Below are 21,362 nucleotides of genomic sequence, written 5' to 3'. Positions count from 1 at the left end.
AACGACATAAGCATTCTCCTTTTAATGCTACCTTCACCTACTCCATTTTTGCATCAAGTTTAAATTTAATTTGGCCTTTAAAAACTGACACACAACAACATATACTGGATCAATTTTGTACACACACACACACACACACACACATGCATATGCGTATGCATGTGCATGAGAGTGTGTGTGTGTGTGTGTGTGTGTGTGTGTGTGTGTGTGTGTGTGTGTGTTTTCTGGACATGACAGGACTGATATGTCCATGAGTTCACAGCAGTTGTGGTTGCCTGTACAAGACCTGTATGAGATCAAACCAGTTAGCATCTGACCTGCCATGAGAAGGGGTTCACAAACCCTTACCCTTAATTGTGGACAGCCGGTGGTTTTCAGAGAAGGGCACCTCAGTTCTCTTTAAGGGTGTGGCTCCTGTAGGTCAGTCACATGAGACAGGATGACCCCATACCCAGAAGGATATAGACAATGCAAATTAGACTTGATGGGTTATTAAATTTTAAAAAGAGAGACAGGAACTTAGGGGAATAGACTTGTGAGTGGAAACAAGAGGAATTAGGGGCAGAAAAAGGGGGAGAATATGAGCAAAATAATATGTGGAATTTTCAAGGAATTAATAAATATATTAATTAAAAAATTAAAAGCAAACAAAGATGCCTTTGTGACTATCCCTTTAGAAGTGTTTAGGACATTACATATTCACTCCACTCCTCAGCAGCAGGACAAAACTTCTTAGAACCCACTTACTACTTTTTCCACCTTCCTACATTTCCCACTGTTACCTATTCCCTACCCTGTGTTTATGTGATCCCAACTGAGCAACCTCCTGCATAAGGGTGAGCTCACACTTGGCCAACTGTCATCAGCCTGGCTTATGTCACTTAAACGCCTGACCTCTGGTTCTACACAGGGTGTCTCAAGTGGCAGGATCCCATTCTCTTCACCCTCGACTGATGGCTAGATAAAGTAAAGTGTGGCATATATACACAAAGGAATGCTTCCTCTGCTTACACAGACCCACACAACTTTCATAAAGAGAAGTAACATATCGAAGGCACTAGGAATGAGAGTGTAACATGATTTCTAGAACTGGAACGTCTTTCCAGACTCAAATAATGAACAGCGCACGGAATAAACATTAGCGCATTTTCAAAGTTGCCTTATGATGATTACCTATTTACAGAGGTTTGAATGAACTCACCTGATGCTTAAGACACTGATGCTTAATGTTTAGAAAATATTTCTGGTTCACTAAACGTACAATGAGAAGTTAGGCAGTTCTTTCAAATGAGAACTTTTATCGGAAGAAATCAACCAATCCTACACATGCTAATACACAGCTCTGTTTCAATCTAGTTCTAGAAGAAATAGAGACTTGGTAACCAATAGTCTGGGTAATGGCAAAGTATCCTATACTGCCTGGCCATGGAGGTACCAAGATGAATTAACTTTAAGATAGAAAATGCCACAGAAGTATAAAGACCTGAGTTCAGTCCAGAGAAACCCAAGTTACAAAGCTGGGTGTGGTAGTGTGCACCTGTAATTCCAGCACTAGGGACAGGGAGACAGGAATATCTTTGTGACTAGTCCTCCAGCCCCCTGCCCTACAGACACCCACACTAAAGCCAGAACCAGAGTAGCTGAGTTGCCTGAAAAGGGTGAGTTGGAAAGAATCTGCAAAGGTGAGGTTCCTTTTGTTATATGTGACTGCAGAGCGCTTTGGGAGAGCACTCCATTGCAGAGAGCTCGTGAAGGCAAACAGCAGAAAGATGGAAACAATGGGTCACCCTGGTTAGGACGAAGATGGGAAGAAATGTAAGACTAGAAGTGTTCTGTCCAAGAAGGATCCAGATGAGGCAGAAGTCCATGGTGCACAGAGAAAGAAAAGCCTGTTCTTTCCCCTGTAGAGCTGATGTTTACTTTTCTCTATGTCTGCATTGACACAACACACAGAAACACACAGAAGACCACAGTCAGGGTTGTTAAGAGTGTCCAGATATCTGGAGGATGTGTCAGACCTTCTTCAAAAGGAGAAGCTTTGTTTTAGAGTTTTATCCAAAATCAGAAAAGTTGTTTAGAACAGGTGACATGCACAGTGTGTGCACAATCCAGTCAGAATGAAACATTTAATTTTACCAGAAGATAATTAGGCAAAATATGCATCACTGGACCTGTTGGAACTCCTTTACCATTGAAAATCAAGGATGCAGATTCCTGGTTATCCACCATGCAGGAGAAAAGTAGACATCTTTTTAAAAGAAAAGAGTGTTTAAAGAAAGAACACAAAACCAGCTCAGGAGAGCAAAACCTCAAGAGACTGCAAATCTGAGAGGTTGCTCAAGGGGGAAAGACACAGAAGTAGCAGCTGTGTTCACAAGCCTGTTGGCTGGGCTCTCCACAATGATCTTACTTCCTGGGGACACCCGCTCCTTACACCAAGTTAAAACAGATTCCTGGGTATGCTGATCACTTTAGATGTCCTGACATCTCTGACCCTGCTGAATTAGCTCAGGGGTGCAAATCCTGTCGAAACAAGCAAAGAGATGCTCCCCACCCCCTACCTCCCCGTGTGGAACTGGAAAAGGCAGGTGGATTGTAAGCCCATCTGCATGACTGAGACTAGAATCCTAGGCATCATCAGAAACACATGGTGGACAAACACCCACAGAGGGGGAAGAAGGGAGGAAGAGGGGACTGGGAAGCCTCATTGTGGGGAAGAAAGAAGAATATGAATGTTGTAGTCTGACAGGGGGGTGGAGAGGTGGGGGTGGGATTTCTTTTTACTCAGGTTTACTGTAGCATAGTTTCTTAAAGTGACATTTCCTATATTTACTTGTGTGTATCAATGGATTTTGAGAACCGGTGGTTATGTAGCTACTCACACAGTCGAATTTTAAACGATACTAACGTATCTGAACCTCTCGTAGTGTCTCTTTCTAGTCATCGTCTTCCCAAGGCTCAGCTCCTGGCAACCACTGATCTTAGCTTTATTCTTATAAAGTTATGTTTTACTGACTTTCAAGAAGTTCATGGGATCACTCATTAAGCAGCTTTATCCATCTCGTTTTCCCCTTAGGAGTAGGAACACTACATTTGCATCATACCTACCCCACCCTCGCATTCACACATCTTCCATTTCATGTTGTCTCCAAGCCCCTCTTGAATTCATTTCCTTTCTCTGCTGACAAGATACTCCCAGTGGTGAAATAAGGGCACTTATATTGGGAGTAACCAACAGTTACCTCCCTGGACTTAAGGCCAACTCGGCAGGAGATAACCTCTGCTTAACCCAGCCAAGGACCCATGGCTAAAGTGTTGTAGACCCCAGCAAAGAACAAACTCCTGCAATTTTCCTAGATCCATGTAGCTTCAGCTGTACTTAAAATATGACCAACTCATTATAAAGTTTTACTTTAATTAAAATTATTTTAAAAGGCAAAGGTCTTTACTCCTACCAGGAAACAATTGAAAAGACAGGCTTCTAAACAGTGAAATCAGACAGCCATCAATTTAATTATATGACAGCATTCACAAACAATTCTAGATGTATCCTTATGATGCCACAGTGTGCATCCCTTTCTTTAAAAATATTTTTACCAGCCACTTCATTTAGAAGTTTGATCCATCATCTAGATATTCAATATTATACAGATGATTAGGTCAAATTCTCCTTTTTTAAAAACACACACAAAATAATAACCCTTTTTCTCAGTTACATATCTTTTAACTGATTAAAAATTCACACACGTCAAGGTGAAAATTATAGCATTCCTCTATCAGGAAGTATGTTAGATTCCTGCAAGTTGCCTCCCTTCCCCACAAACAGCAAACACACAGACAAGACAGCCTCAAGCAGGTCAAATAGCTCAGTGTGGATGGCATAAATGCAGCGATGGTGTTGAACACACATTCTTTAGAAGCTGCAACCAGAAACAGAGGGATTACCTGCAGTCATTGAACTGACAGCGAGTCTCTCTTACCTGGCTGACACCGCTCACACCTTCTTCCTTGTCGATGAGGTAGGCATAGGCACTGGCCACTGACGGGGTCACAAGTGCTTCCAGGTAATGTCCCCAAGGAGTCACACTCGCACGCCTGACACCCTTGAAGGTTGTCCACCGTCAAATTGAACCTGTGAGGCTCACACTGATGGCAGCGTAGACCAGTTACCCCTAATTTGCAGGGACACTGCCCAGTTGACTTGTCACACAGTAGAGAGCCGTTTACTGTCCCGGTCTTCTCACAGTTACAAGGTAAGCAGAGGTGGGAATCATTCTGACGTAGGTTGAAGTACCCTTCTTTACACTCACTACATCGTCTCCCTCCAACACTGGGCTTACAAACGCACTGCCCTGTCTCAGCATCACACACGGTCCCAGCCTGGGTGCCAGCCCTGTTGCAATCACAGACCTCACAAGCACTCCAGGGCAGCCCATAAAAGTTTTCTCTGCAAACGTCACACCTAAGTCCTTTAGCTTCCTTCTTGCACACACACTGCCCAGAGAGTGGGTCACAGAGTTGGTTCACCGAGCCATGGAGGTTACAATGGCAAGGTTCACATCCGTCAGCGTTCAAACTCCGGAGAAACTTAAATCCGAAACTGCAGCGATCGCATCGGAGCCCTGGAAACAAAGCACATTTGAAAGGGTGATGGGAGGGAGGAGGAAGGACAGCATCCCTGAAGAGGGCTGAAGGTCAAACATTGAACACAGCCGAACCACAGAGAGGACCACTCCAGGATGGCCATCTATGTGAAATGCCATGGTGGCACTGATTTAGTTCTCGCATGCAAGTGGAGAGCGGGGTGCTTTGTGGAATTTAATTGCTAAACAACACGATACAAAATGCAGGATACATGTGTTACTTCTGCTGCACTCGTGGGGACTCACCCACTTTCACGAACATCAAAATTATTATAGTAGAATAGGTTTGGAAGAATAAAAAAAAAATGTGCGTGGCCGCTCGAATGTAACTTTTCTAAAAACCAGAAATTGCCTGAAGAGAACTAAAGATTTTTCTAGGAGGATAAGCAGGGTATAAAATGTCAGATAGGCAGAATAAACAGGACCTGAGATTCACTTCCCTATCACTGTGGTTAGAATCTCAGTGGTAAACTGTTTTAAAGCATACACGCAAAAAAACGGTAAAAGAATAAATTTTAGTAGTCTTTACTGCAAGTATGTTAGGCATGTGGACAGTAGATACGCCAAGTAGCCTCAAACAACCATTTCACAAGTTGTCTGCATGCCAAAGTGCCATGTTGTATCCCGTAAATACACCAAGTTTGTATTTGTTGACTATGCCTTTAAAGCCTGGGGTAGAAGCACAAACAAAACGTCGCTCTGATAACCGTCTTTGTGAGGGCAACAGGCGCATTTACATTTAGCCGTTAAAAACTAAATAATCCGCATACATATAACTTATCCAGAGTAATTTTTATTTTAATCCTTTGTAGGACCCTATATTTTATCATTTTCAATTAATATAAATTACGCTTGCCTTGGCTCATAAAGCAGTCTCGGCGCTTGTCAAAACCACGTGACCCAAACACACCTGTTCAAGCACGGAGTGAACGCGGACAGAGCCCCGTGCTGCTCCTGTTCAAAGGAGCACAAACATGCAGTTTGCAAATGGAGAAGAATGTTTCCTCACTGAAACTTAAACCTCTGACAACTCAGGTTAGTCTCAAGAGAAAGGTTGCAGCCATGGAGAGGGATTCCAAAGAATGCAGGGGCGTGGTGCTCAAACGCAGAGCCTGCCTTTACACTACGCCGACTTCACAGGTCTGTGACCATAAATACCTGCTGCCCTCATTGCTTTGAACCAATGGAGACATCTATTTCAAACTATAATTGTAATAAAAACTTGTCCCTAAAACAAGAGTCAAACACACGCTCAGGCACTGATACGGAGGAAAGTAGCCCTAAGCTGCAAAAAAAAAAAAAAAAAAAAAAATGCCTAATATGTATGTATGTGGGTAAAAATTCATTCAAACTCCAGTGGAAGGCGAGTTCTTTAACCATGATGAATGGCTCACCTAAGGCATATCATTTAATTTCAATAAGGAAAATAAAAAGGACCGCGATTGCTGCAAATTTTAAAAATAACTGTATTGTTAACAAGAATTATGACTCATTTTGAACTATTAAAATCGGTCTACATGGATTCATATCAGATCAGTTTTAAAAATATGCACAGTGCTTATTTGAATACTCCATACATATTCCTGACAGGTAATCTATTCCTAACGATACTCACGGAGGCCTACAGGGCATCACACTCGCAGCTAACAAGTGCAGGCGAGTTCGCACACTTGGCATTTAATTCTCAGGCTTCTCCCTCTTTATTCTAGATGAATGACCCACTTTAATAAAATTATTGGTGGTAATGTATTTTACTGGTGATAGAATCATTAGTAAGATTTAACAGTTTTGTTAACTCAAACAGTTTGCCTCCTGAAACACACGCCACACACCCTTGTATTTTCAGGGGGTTTGTTTCTTCCTATTAACGAGGTAATCTTCGGCAAGGACGGTCGCTAATCCTATTAGGAAAATATATATTCACGTCGAGTTTGCAATTTTATTAAAAGTCTTTCACTTGCGGAAGATTCGCTCTGGAAGTCACCATTTAGAGTACTGCTAAACCGAGGGTTTAATCTTCACAAAATACATATTTATACTTCCCTGCCGGACAATGTTTATGGCGTGAGTAAAGGGCAATAATAAATGGCACGGATCACGATGAATTACGAGTAATTAAGATTTCTTTATTTTTCAAGCTGTGGGATCACAGTACCACAGGGCACATGTCACAAAAATGGAGAAGCCGCCACGCCATTGTGTACAAAGGCGTGGGTTAACTCGTGTTTCTGTATCCTGAATTTAAAACGTGTCTCGTACCTAAGAACAAAGAAAGCCACACAGAAGTTAATTCTGCATGTCACTCCTCATGCACACAGAGTCAAGCTGCCCTCCACAAGTCAGCTAGACTTTGTTTTTATAAGTTAGTGTTTGTGTGCTTGCCATAATTAAAGGCAGGAGCAATATTGTCCACTTTTACGTAATCTTTCCTTAAGCCAGAGGGGCCCTGGGTGATGTCATCAGACCTGTCCGTCATCTTTTGATTAACTAAAATGTTTGTGTACCAGAGAGGTGGAGTTTTGTATCTGTGTGCACAAAAGAAACAGATTGGATTGTGTCACACAAAAATACATCATTCAGAATTACATGTAAATACACACATAAACATGCATATGTATGCATGCATGCATGTTTGTGTCTGTCTATGTGTGGTGAACATTATCACTGGTGGGCAGTTTTATTATTTTGAAGTTCAGGTCAGACTCAGTAAAACCACACAGGACTTGGTGTCTTAGGTGACAGTAGAAATGTTTTTTGGTTTTGTTTTTTAAACTTCATGCAGGAGCCAGGGCATGCACAGTTAGAACACAGGGCACACTTCATCAGCAAACTTTCCCCTCATAATATTCTCATACATCAAAATTTCAAAGTGCATTATGTGCGTGGTGCATTTTGGGCACTTGATAAATTTTGTCCTTATGTGGCGGTGGTTCCCCTCAAAAGCCCTGGATGTAATAAATTGCTATAATCAAATCTAATTTCTGAAAAATACCTGTGGGAGTAACAAACAAAAAGGCATGTCTTGTATAAAAAAATGATAAATAACACTGAGGCCCGTGGTTTATTATAATCAACTTGGTACAGAATTACAAAATTAAAATTATGTGACCCTTTATGAGTAACTCCAGCAGTAAATATGATGTGTAGAATTACGTTGACTCGCTCTACATTTCATAGGGACAGTTCAAAGAAATATAATAGAAAAAAATGAAAAGATTTATCACAAAGTACCCTTTAGCACAGAACGTCTCGGGAAAAAAAAATCCATTTATTTTGGTCTATTAAAACTAGCAGGGAAATGACTTGCTTAGAACTTGTTAAGTGTAAAACATTTCGAAAAAGTGCTAATTTTTCTAAAAGAAACATCTATGTAGCCGGCAAATTACATTTTTCTGTGACTTATTAGTCAAGTCCATGTACCTAGAGCCTCTACTGACTGAAGGAACTTCTAAAGGGTTGATTAAACTAAGCTTCAAACTATAACTGAATAGAATTATTAATTTAGTCATTTTTGTAAAGACGGCTAATTTCATCTGAACTGTATTTCCCAGCCTTGAGCAAGAAAGTCAAGTTTTACCCTTCAGTGAAAGAAATCAAATAGAGGCTTTTTCTTCCCCCCAAGATGGGAATACAGATGTGACTGTAAACCCGGGCATCATACGTACCAATAACGTTCGCTTTGCATGAGCACTGGCCTGAATTGTGGTGACAGGTAATATCTCCATCCACGGTCCCAGAGGGATTACAGTCACAGGGGCGGCAGCCATCAGGATCCAGCGCCTGCAGGCCATAGAACCCAATATGGCACCGAAAGCACCGTCTGCCAGACACACGTCTCTTACAATCACATTGGCCTCCAACCTACAGCAGATACAACATTTTGTAGAATGATGAACATATCTATTTTTAGATAATTTGCTCATTAGGTACAAGACAGGGAAGGAAGGAGAGGAAAAAAATTCTTGAAGTGTTAAACAGAAAAGGAGGTGGTCAGGCTGTGCCTCTCATGGCAGAAAACACGGGAAGCTTCGGCAGGGAGAAAATTTAGAAGTGAATGAAAATAGATCCATGGAATAGACCCATATGACTAAAGGGGAAACAGGGAATTAAGCATTTAGGCACTATATAAAGAAATCAGAATATAGGCATGTAAGTCCTGAAAGTAGAAAAGAGACAGCAGCTAATTTAATCTTCACAACCCCAGCTCTCTCCTTCCATTTACTATCTAGTCGGTCCAATCTGTTTGGAGCATGTAGGTGTTTAAATTAAGAAGCAAGTCTCCCGGCGACGAGAAGGTCCCATTTAAGTGTGACCATTATTAAAGCCCTCTGTAGATAGCGGCACAACACTGAAGTCTGATTCTGATGTGCATCCTCATCACTGAGGAATACTTCAGTGTTTTCTCAGTTACGTGTGGTCATTTCACAGTAAGTCCATCACAGACCGCTAATATAATTGTTAGTTACACACACGGGTTCTGATGTCTGAGGAAGGGCTTTCAGAAAACAGATTTAAAAGAATAATTTTTGCCTCATCTTACCTTGTCTAAGAAATGAGGGCTTATAGGAATCATTTATTTCAGGAAAAAAGAGATCTGCAGATAGCTAAGTTGTAAAAAATAAAGGGTAGACAGAATGTTTGCCAGTCACCAGATACATGAGTCCCACCTAGGTCACCCAGCTACATAGACAATTGAAGGAGGTCACTGAAGTGTGGCCATGCCAGTGAGGGCACTGAGGTGCAGCCACGCCAGTTAGATCCAGTTCTGAGGTAAACCGTCGATTCAAAAAATCTGATGCCTTTTCTTAAGATTTATTTTGTTTCTAGTTATGTATACATCTGCATACATGCATATTGATTTGTGGATTTGAAGGCAGGAATAGTTGAATTTCCCTGCTTCTAGAGTTATAGGAAGCTGGGAGTACTTGGGTACTCTGAAAGAGTGGTGAGTATTCTTAACTACAGAGCTGTCTTTCCAGACCTAATCAGCAATGTCTAGCAGTTCGCATATATAACGCTGCCGACTGTGCTTTCATTCACATCTCGATGTCCCTGTCAAACAGGATGAGAGGACAGTAGTTTGGTCTCTACGATCTTATGCCCTACTAGTATTGAGATTCCAAATACATGGGAAGAAAGAAAGACAGATAAGATGGTACTACAGACAATAACAACAACAATGTGTATCCTCATATTCAGGCCAGAATCATTTCCCTGTTCTTCAAGGCTTAAAACACTGTCTAGATCAGTTATGATCTTGCCTGAACCATAGTTTGGCCTTGAACACCGTTAGACACGTTTACAAAAGGAAAATGAAACCTGCTCACAAAATCTGCCTCATATTTGAAACAACTTTCATAAGCAAGGCTTGGGTGGCATTCTTTCCCATTTTATGAGATGTGAGCTCTTTGAAATTTCTTCCAAAAGGCAGCCTGGGCTCTGAATAGCCCATTACGTTCTACCAGGTCAGCATTCCAACATTCTGCTATGTTTGGTTGGTACTTCCAATGACTCAAAATATTTTCTAAATATCTATCTCCGTTTAAATTGTAATTAATTTATTTATTCACTTCCTGATCTCAGCCCCCCTTCCATGTCCAACCCTAACACCCTCTCTCCCACGTCCCCTCTCCTTGTCCTCAATGACAGGGAGACCCCCGCATGCTGTGTAATGTGCAGCTTGGTCTTCTTGTGGGCTCCCTTTATATTTCTTTCTGATGCAGGGTCTTGTTAGAGTGTCCATATTGGTTATAGATTCAGGATCTTCCCCCTTCGGCCATTCAAGGGTGGAGACTGCAGGATTTGAACTTTCGTCCCTGACTTCTGATTGACATTTTGACTCTTTTGTCTCTGGGTTATCTAGAAGTGGGTCAGTTTTTAAATCTTTAGTGATGTTTCTGAATATCTTGCTGGTTGGTCATTTAGCCGACTAATCAATATGCTTTATATGATTTAAGTAAAGCACAGTTTTTGGAGGTGTGCTTTATGGCCCAATTTGGTCTATTTTGCTAGACATTTTCCAAAGACTTCAAAAACACAAGCAACGCTCAACTGCGGTTGGACTGAGTGCTCCGTTCACGTCAATGGGGTCAACTCTGTTGATAGTGTTGGCGTAATCTATATCCTTACTGATTTTCTGTCCATTTGTTTTTCCTGGTTATTGAAGACAGGGGTATTGATGTCTTTCTTCTTCATGAAATTGGAGATTTTTCTGTTTTTTCATTCACTTCTATTGAAGTTTACTTTCTATGTGCAGTTATTTTGTTTGGGGCACACACGTGTTAAGAATTAGTATTGCTTATCATTAAAATGAAAATTACCCCCTTTGCGATTTATAACTGTTTTTAGTAGCCTCCTTAAAATGGTTGCGGTGAAATCTGTATTTCCTGATATTAGCAGAGTCACTGGAGGTTTGCCATAATTACTGTTGGCGAGCTCTGTTTTCCCACTGGTTCTGTTCAGCCGTTGTGTTGCTCCTGCTTGAACTGTAGTTCCTACATGCCATGCATGCTCAGTTTGTGAGATCCCATTTTCACACACCTCCTGATCGTTCGCCTGTAAATGGAGTATTAGGATGTCGAACTCTGACACGGTTATTGCTGTGGCCAACATCTCACACCACTGTCTTCTCTTCACTAATAGGCCTGCACTTCCTTCTCTGTCCCTTCCTAATTTGTATCACGGCAACTTATTGACCCCATTTTTATGTCCTCGATGCCTTATTTTCATTTTATGACTATCATTTTCTCGTATATATTTACACAGTCTACCTAGGAGGAGAATTAGCTCCTCTGTGTTTTTAGACCCTCAAAGCCCTTCCCTTCTGCCCCTTTACCAGTGCCACCTTATAAACTCTTGAAGGTGATGTTGATTTGAGTTAAACTTCCCCTTTCCACTTAGAGTTAAATGACCAGGAAATGCACATTTGGAACTGCTGGTTTTGGAGCACCATCTTTCGCTGTATGAATGTGTGGAACCTGCAGTATTTCACTTCCTCTGAAGAACTTTTACAAAACATTTTCTATGGCTGGTCCTTCCTGCAGTGAGCTGTAACTGTATACACTGTACAATCGAAGTCCATCCTCCCCTCAGAAAGACACTGCAATGGACAAGAGATTAAGTGGTGCTATCTCCCTGTGTGTTTTCCTGCCCCATTTTCTTCTCATTTACGTTATCTGTCAGGACTGTCTTCATCTGATGATTATTGTGTATGGAATGTGTGTCTTCCCTACGATGCTTTAACATCTTCTTTTCATCACTACAGGAAACAATCAATATTCCTGAGGAATCTGATGATTATCCACCTGTTTGTTGGTTCCTTTGTGTTTCTCCCCTGTGTGTTTTATTGGACTTCTTGGCTCTGCGACTTTATGGTTTGTATATACAATTTTGGAAATTTCTAGCTATTATTCCTTTCTATATTTTTGTCTCTCCCAACCCCTTCCTCTCCTCCAGGAACTTGGTTTCATACAAAGTCTTGTGAATTTGTGTGACGGCTCACGGACACCGCCTTCACGATTCTCAGTCATCTTTATCTCTACGTCTCATTTATATTGCTGTTACGCTGTGTCGTAATATTTTATTCAGTGGACAATCTACTATCAATTCTAATCAGTTTTTCATTTCATACACTCTAGTGTTTTCTTATGTAAAGTCTCTTTTTTTAAACCTACTACCTCCCCATCGACCTTTAAAAACACCCAGAATAGACTGATGATGTTTGTAATATACTGTTGTAACATATGCACCTGACATTTGTACATGTCCTTAGCTTCCGAAACAGTTTAAATTAGTGGGACTTAGTATATGTCTTATTGTGGATTGGAATGGGTTATTCTATTTTGTTGCCCGCCTGGAAGTTTCTCAGTTGTCTGTGACTGCTTAGTGCTTTTACCCTCAATCTTCCTCAGTGGGATGGTATCCTCTAGCTCTTTACATGTAAAATGACAATAATCATTGAAGACATTGGAACATTTTCTGTGGACCTCTCATATGACTTCTCTGAGTCCATCTCTTCTTTCTGAAATACTAGCAACTTTGGTTTCCCAAAACCATTAGCCCCTTTCCCGTAGCTTGGTATAGATACTTCTTAAAGGAAGCCATCTGGGTAAACTTTAAAACTATAAAATTTAGTCCCTGTGCCTAGGGGCCATTTTCTTTAATGTCTAATGCTTGGGGTCTTGGATGCAATTAATACAACTTGTCTACATGGTTTCTTTAGGTGGGAAGATGAACTCACTTTCTGTTCGGTTTGAATGAGATGTTGCATGGAGGGTTATAAACTAGCACTTCTTCATCATAAGAAAGGCAGAGAAAGGAAAACCCTGCAACCTAGTTCAACACAAGAGTAGATGAAAAACTCAGAAGGAATTTATTAGCAGCATTTAGCACACCATGGAGTGAATTCTATTGGGAAACATTTATTCAGATATTTTACATAAGCTTCAGGCTTTAAACCCAAATAAGAGAGAGCTCCCAGGAAGCTTGGCAATGGTGCCTCTGCTTCTAACTACCAGGGATAGGAATGGTATAAATCAAGGTCTTACACTACCTTTCAACTGCTCAAGAATTCAGTTTTGAAGGCATCCAAACTAGGATCCTAAATCCTCAACTATCCCATCAGTACCACACTTTCTGGAAGGGAAATCCTGGACAGTAAAGGAATTTGCATAATAACTAAACTAAGAGGAACACAGAGCACCCTGGGGTATCCAAAAGAACTAAAAGGATGCAGAGTGTGTGTACTGGCTCCCTTAGAGATTAACAAATTAACATAAAATTCACCCATGAGGAGTTTAGAAGGGCTAAAAAATACCATAAAGTTATTTCTTCTCAAGGAAAGATAGACAGTAAGTTTTGAGCATTGTTTGAAGAGTACACATTTAAGTATTTGCAAGAAAAAAACTTAAGGTTTTCGGTTGTGGTAGTCCGTGTCTATAATTTCAATATCTGAGAGGCTGAGTAGGCGACACCTGCAACTCTTGCCTCAGAGCTCCGTATAATCATCTCCTCCTTTAGGTCTTACCAAGTACAACCCATGCAACAAGACATGTGCTAGCTGCATGTGTAAAATAAGACTACTCCTCCTTAAGGTCATGTTCCCCGAGGGTCATACCTTGTCTGATTCTTCCACAGTACTTAGCTTGGCAAATAAAGCTGAAGCCACCTATCTTTATACACATAGATTACTTTTGCCTCCTTCCCATGGCACATAGCCACTGCTCTCAATTTACCCAGAATGCTAAGCTGCAAGATCAGTAACAGCAACAGGAAGGACGTTAAGCCCACAGAAGGGGAACAGCTTGGTTTGAACCTGCTGGAAGCTGCCAGGAGTCAGTCAAGTGCTACAACTGTGAGCACATGCATTTCCCAACAGCACTGTAATGGTTCCACCATGCTGCTTGGTGATCCCAACCAGGACCTCTCCAACTTTGGACAACAAGAGAACCCACATCAGTTGTACAGGCCATGTGGCAATAATGGCTACACTGCTGTGTGACAACTGTCATGAACTTGGCTGGGATAATAATGACAGCATTAAAAATAGCGAAACCTTGTGAAATAAAATAAAACAAAACAAAACAAAACAAAAGCCCACCTTTATCATCTTTCTCTACTCTCCTCCAGATTCCCAGAGAGAATTTCTCACCTAGTAAATTCAAGGCATTGAGTAAATCAATATACAGATTTTACTATAGGGGTGCTAAATATTGGTATGTTCTTGCTAAAGAAAGCAAGAAGCATGATTTTTAGGATGGTAAGTGAAACAGCATTTCCCACGATTTCTGTCATTGTAAGTAAAATGAAACAAAAATTATGTCTTCTTAATATGCATTTGGCTGGTGGGAGAGGAAACTTAATGTTCTGCAGATGACATCTTCCCTCAGAACTCACTAAAAGCCAATGAGGTAATGGCGATACTGCCAAACAAAGAATCACTAAAGCAAACTCGAAGTCTGAAGATCGGGAAATTAGAATCCGGGGGTTTCGTCTGAACGGGCAAAGTACAAATGCTGTCAAGAAGAAAAGGAACTGTTTAATCAATGGATGTATTCTTCAAAATATTCTCTTCCCATGTGAATAATATGGGCGGCTTTGCTTGTAGAAATCTTTGGTTTTTGTAGAAAGCAATATATTCAAGTCGTCAACAAATACACAGTAGCTTAGTCTGCACCCTGTGAACTTACAAGGTCAGACTACAGAAAGGGGTTCTCTCAGTGGGGAACACTTTCCCCTCCAGGATTGTTAACAGTACCCAGAAACTGTGCACAGAATGATCTCAATGAGCTTGCTCCTCGTGTGTGTGTGTGTGTGTGTGTGTGTGTGTGTGTGTGTGTGTGTGTATGTGTACGCGCACGTACACATGTGCCTGTGTGATGGCTTATGTACATCTGTAGGAGTTCATTGTAGGAACATTAGAGAAGGTTGCTGGGTGTCCTATCATGCAACCTTATTCCCTTGTATGATGGTTTGAATGAAAGTGTGCCCATGAGCTCATATATTAGAATGTTGGTCTCCCAGTTGGTGGGCAATTTAGGAAGCATGAGGATGTGTGGCCTTGTGAAGGAGGCATGCCACTGGGTTTTGAGGTTTAAAAATCCCATACTCTCCCTCTCTCTCTGTCCCTCTCTCCCTACTTCCCCCGCTCCCTCCATCCCTTCCTTACTCCCTCTGTTCCTCCCTCAGCCTCCAAACTATGTATCAGACATAGGCTCTCAGCTGTTGTTCCAGGCTTCTACCTTCCTTCATGGTACCATGCTCCCTACCAGGATGAGACTGACCCTCTGAAACTATAAGCAAGCTCCTAATTATATGGGTTTTTTTCCTATTAGTTGTCTAGGTGTCTCTTTACAGTGCTATAAAAGTGACTGAGGTACTTTTGAGACAGGGTCTCTCACTGAACTTAAAGTTAGACTGATGATCATGGAGATCTGGATGATGAGAGTTTTTGGACTTTACTCACAGTGCCTTTGCACACTAAACACACCTGCGTGATCTAGCCATTTTGAATAGCTTTGTGGAGGACATGTCACAGAGAAGAATGGAAATATGGGGGGAAAACATGATGCTCACAAAGCAACCTATAAATATGATCATCTGTGTTTTTTTTTTGAAAAGTAGGAACTTTATTTCCTATGAACAGTATTGGGTTTTTTTCACTTTTCCAGAGGTCATGCAGGCTTCCATCAAAATACCAGTAGAGACAACCTGCTGGACCTGAGGATTTGCCATCCATAAGAAGCATAGGACACTCAGGCTAGAAGATCAGCTATAAAATAGAAACCAATGGAAAATATCCATCCAACAACGATAAATGTAGTAATTTGCACCTAAACCTGTATTTACCCCAGACCTTCATGCCTAGAGGCCAACTTAAGAACACAATCAATGACCAGGGCAAAATGGCACCACCAGAGCCAAACTATTGTCCTTGATCAATCCCTAGATATTCCAAAAACATCTGAAGAACAAGAAAATGACCTTAAAAACCAACCTTATAAAGTTGATATAGGCCCTTAAATGGAAATGAATAAATCCCTTAAATAAATCGAAGAAAAGAGACAGGTGAAGGAAATGAATAGAATTACTCAGAACCTGAAAATGGAAATAGAATCAATAAAGAAAACACAAAGTGAGGGAATCTTGGATATGAAAATTTTAGGCAAGTGAACAAGAGCTATAGATATAAGCCTCACCAAGAGAATGCAAGAATTGGAAGAGAGAATAAAATATATGATAGAAGAAACTGATACACTGTTCTAAGAAAATGTTAAAACTAAAAAGTCCATGACACAAAACATCCAGGAACTATGGGACACCATGTAAAGACCAAACCTAGGAATAAGAGGATGAGAAGAGGATTACCAGATCAGAGGGTCAGAAAATATTTTCAACAAAATCATAGAAGAAAATTTTCCTAACATAAAGACGAAGATGTCTATAGAGTTACAAGAAGCTTTCAGAACACCAAATATACTGGACCCTAAAAAAATCCCCATGTCACATAATAATCAAAATACTAAATGTATTGAACAAAGAAAGAATATTAAAGGCTGTAAGGGAAAAAGGTCAAGTAACATAAAGGCAGACCCAACTTTTTAACAGAGACTCTAAAAGCCAAAAGGGCCTGGATAGATGCCAAACAGACTGTAAGAAAGTATAGATGCCAGCCCAGACTTCCATACCCAGCAAAATGTTCAATCATCATAGAGAAAACACGATATTCCATGATAAAATCAAATTTAAAAAACATTATCCACAAATCCAGCCATATACTATACTATAAGGGAAACTCCAACACAATATTAACTCCACCTATGAATACACAGGAAATAAATAATTTCACACCAGCAAAACCAAAAAAAAAAAAAAAAGGAAGCATGAGCACATGTGTGCGCACACATACACACAACAACAAAAATAAGAATTAACAATCATTGGTTGTTAATATCTTTTAATATCAGTGGACTCAATTCCCCAATAAAAAGTCATAGGGTTACAGAATAAATGTGAAAACAGTATCCATCCTTCTGCTGCATACAGGAAACACACCTTAACATCAAAGATAGACATTACCTCATAATAAAGGGTTGGAAAAAATTTTCCAAGCAAATAGGCCCAATAATTGATCTGGTATAGCCATTCAAATATCTAACAAAGTAGACTTCCAACCAAAATTAATCAAAGAGATGGGGGAGGACACTTTACACTCACCAAAGGAAATATACACAAAGATGCCATTTTGATTCTTAACATCTATGCCTCACAAGCAAGGGTAACCCCATTTACAACAGCTACATTACCAAAGCTTAAACTACACATTGAGCCCCACACAATTAGAGAGGGAGACTTTTAACACCCTACTTGCACTAATGGATAGGTCATCCAGACAAAAATTAAACAGAGAATGTTTATAAATAATGGAGCTAACAGACATTACGACTCAAATGGTCTTAGCAGATATCTACAAAACACTTCACCTGAACACAGAATATGCTTCTTTCCTAGCACCTCACACAATATTTTCCAAAATAGACCACATATTCAGTCATAAGGCAAGTTTCAACAAACAGAAAATTTAAATAAGCCCTGTGTCCTATCAGACCACCATGGATTATAGCTGACTTTCAACAACAACAAGAACAACAGAAAGCCAACAAAGTCCTGAAAACTGAGCAATTCTCTACTCTCTGACCACTGGGTCAAGACAGAAACGAAGAAATTAAAGACTTCCTAAATTTGGTGAAAATGAATCCACAACATATCCAAACTATGGGACGCAGTGAAAGTAGTACTATGAGGAAAATGCATAGTGCTAAGCACCTTCTTAAGGAAATTAGTGAGATCTCATACTAGTGATTCAACAGCACACTGGAAAGCTGTAGAACAAAAGAAGCAAACACACCCAACAACAGTAGACAGCAAGAAATAATCAAACTGAGGGCTGAAATCAATAAAATAGGAACAAAGGACACAGTGCAAAGAATTACCAAAATTGAAACAAAAAGATGCATAACAAAAGATACAGAGGAAATCCAAAGAATCATCAGGTCATATTTCAAAAGCTTATATTCCACAAAATTGGAAAATCTAAAATAAATGGACAATTTTCTTGATAGATAGTCCCGTTAATTCCAGGACTCAGAACTTCTTAGTTGTACATCCCATCACTGATCAGTCCACTACTGATCTGCAGGGAAATCCAGGCTCTCTAAGCTAGACAGCACTGGAATAAGAATCTAAATTTAAATACTGGCTGACACAGAATTTTTTTTCTAAATTATGGAGACTGGAGAGATGGTTCGGGTACCCAAGAACTTCTTCTAATGCTCTTAAGGTTATTAAAAAATAAAGCTGGCTAGAAGGATACATACTAATGTCTCAGCACAGGTGACAGACAGGAGGATACCTGCGTTGAATGGCTTATCATCTCAGCTTAACTGGTAAGTTCCAGACTAGAGAGAGGTGGGGAAGAGGGGAGGAGGGAGAGAGGGAGAGAGACCCTGTTTCTAAAGTATAAAACAGTGATGGAGATTGACAAGTATCATCTACTGATGACCTCTGACCTCAGTCCTGCTGACATAGACATACACATGGAGACATGAGCAGAAAAAAACACATGTACACAGTCCTGTAAACACACACACACACACACACACACACACACACACACAAATTTATGAAATGCCCTAACTTTCTCCATGTTTATAAGAAAAATGTCTTTCTACTGGTCTATGGTGTTTCCACCTGCCAGGAGTTGGTATGGTCTTGCATATGCTGTCCGTCTTAGGTGTGACCATATATACCAGAGTAGAGATGGTGATTTCTTTCCTTGAGTCCTGGAATTAGTGCAACAGGCCACCTGCTTAAGTTTGTGTGTGTGTGTGTGTGTGTGTGTGTGTGTGTGTGTGTGTTCTAGTTTGGTTTCTGTTGTTATAAAAACCAGCATAATCATAAACAACCAGAAGAGGATTTGTTTGTCTTAATGCCTCCATGGAGGAAATTTAGGGTTAAAAACTCCAGGCAGGAACCTGGGGGCAGGAGCTGAAGCAGAGACCACAGAGGACCACTGCTCACTGGTTCACTCCTAGGTTCACAGTCAGCTGCCTTTGTTACAAAGCCTAGGCCCACCTGTCAAGGGGTGGCACTGATCACTGTGGGCTGGGTCCTCCTCTATCAATTAGAAATCCAGAAAATACCCACAGACATGACCACAGGCCACTCTGAAGCTAGGGATGTCCAGGTGACAACCTGGGTAAGGCAGCACAGACGTCAAACACAAAGTCATGAGGTGTGTAGAATGAGCATAGTGCAGATGGAGTCTGATTTCCCTAAGAAGTCTGTGAAAACTGTGCACCGAGGGCTGGGATGTGGCTTGGTGAGAAGGCATTTCTCCTGCCAGGACCTCGTCTTCAGCCTCCTGAATCAGATAACAATGTTCTCAACCGTTTCAAAGAACCGCGGGGAAGATCTTGTTAGTCTTCCAGTTTTGAACGTTTCGATGAACATGGCCTCCTATCCTTATCAGACCTTGACAGCCCTCCATGTCCTTAATCTGGCTTTATTTACTCTATCATTCCAGTTTTAGAAACTTACTTGAAACAAGCCTTACTATATACAGCATAAGCCAGCTCAGGTTTGCAACCAGCCATGGCTGGGTGGACTCAAACTGGTGAGTTTGCCTTCCAAATTCTTAGATTACAAGATATCGCCAACCTAACCTGTTTTGAAAAATCTCTGTTCAGGGTTTGCTGAAAGTTATAAGACATGTATAGCTTGTCTTGAATTTACTATGTTTACGATGCAATTGATAAAAGTGTTCTACAACCGGGCTTGTGGTCCTAAGCACTGTGTTCTCAACTACTCAGAGCTATTCATATTCATTAAAATGGATGCAGGGGTTGAGCTGGCTTTGTGAGACAAGCCTTCTTTACCTGAAGCCATTGTGCATCTGAGGGCGACACATGAAAACTTGAGATAAGGACCGTGAATTGAACACCGAGACACCGACTAGAAGGAGGACTTAACAACCCAACTTAGTGAAGACCCACATCCATGTAAGTCAGACATTAGAATTTGTCACATAGACGAGAAATACGTTTAAAGAATATAAACATATATTTCATTTTCAAACTATGAGGCAGGTAGGAATTTAGAAGCAGAGAAACATGACTTCCATTTGAGTCTTCAGGCAACTGGCTTCTGTGGGACTATCCTCTCCTGACTTTGGGATTCAAGTGTCTTATTTATAATGTTTTTAGAAAAGAAATACTTCACTGCTTTGCAGTTTGACTAGAATTGCACTCTCCAATGAGTCTTCCACTTTGGCATTTTCTCTCGCCACACAACAGTCAGTTAACATTCATGATAGACACTGCTCAAGGGCCTATCTACCTCGGTTGTCTCTGAAAGGCCAACTCAAAACTTCCTACAAAATACAGTCTAGACACCCTCAGTGAGTGTCCCAGATTGACTTCTAGCAGGTAAGTGTCCCATTCCTTACCTCCCATGAAGTAACTCACCAGGTCACAGAGGAGGCTGCCGTTTCTAGTTCCGTCCCTGTTGCAGTCACAGTGCTTGCAAACCTCTGGGTCAGCAGGATCGGCACCAATGGGTCGGTAAAAGTAGTCCTGGCATGACTCACAGTTTCTCCCTGTGTTGGGACAGGCTATGCATTAGGGCAGATAATTCATTACGGTTGGTCACGTAACTCAAGACTGAATACTGTATTCCTCGGAGGACATTCTGTAATTTTGGGGATGTCCATTCTAATGCACCCTTCATGTCTACCTGCCAATTTAGTGATCCGGAGCATATGAAACGCTGAACCTACTCCAAATGGCGCTTTACTTCATTAAACGCCCATCTGCTATGCAGTACCACACTTCTCAGAAGTTTTGCTTTGTCGGGCAGCATACACTTTAAAGAAATCCTCTTCTAAACTTAAAATTGCTCTTCCATGGCCAGGCATTTATTTCTAAAGCGAACTATGAGGAATTGCCACACATGTGGCTGATGACATCTACAGAAGAGGAAGGTAGGAGGAATGCTGGAGGTGTCAGGAATACTTGTTGTGACTCAAGGGGCTCACACAGTTGGTAAGATGCTTGCTGTGCATGCAGGAGGACTTGAGTCTGGTACCTGGCACACACAAAAAATAGCCAGGCCCATGGGCAACACAGACCAGTCACCCAGTGGCAAATGGATTCTTGGAGCTCA

The 21,362-nt window shown here is 41.0% G+C and overlaps 1 protein-coding gene across 1 annotated transcript in view; it reads right to left on the bottom strand.

The window, feature by feature from the left end:
- The window catches only part of Ush2a (usherin), a 666,448-nt gene that overhangs the window by 538,768 nt on the left and 106,318 nt on the right, over window positions 1-21,362 (bottom strand). The window contains exons 10-12 of the mRNA NM_001302219.1: window positions 20,666-20,796; window positions 8,309-8,504; window positions 3,981-4,622 (exon numbers count right to left, since the gene is read on the bottom strand). Coding sequence (NP_001289148.1) covers window positions 3,981-4,622; window positions 8,309-8,504; window positions 20,666-20,796 — 969 coding nt within the window. The remainder of the gene's footprint in view (window positions 1-3,980; window positions 4,623-8,308; window positions 8,505-20,665; window positions 20,797-21,362) is intronic.

This window comes from Rattus norvegicus, chromosome 13 (assembly GCF_036323735.1).
Source record: "Rattus norvegicus strain BN/NHsdMcwi chromosome 13, GRCr8, whole genome shotgun sequence".
In the NCBI taxonomy this organism is placed as follows: Eukaryota; Metazoa; Chordata; class Mammalia; order Rodentia; family Muridae; genus Rattus; species Rattus norvegicus.
This window is presented reverse-complemented; position numbering and strand designations above follow the sequence as displayed.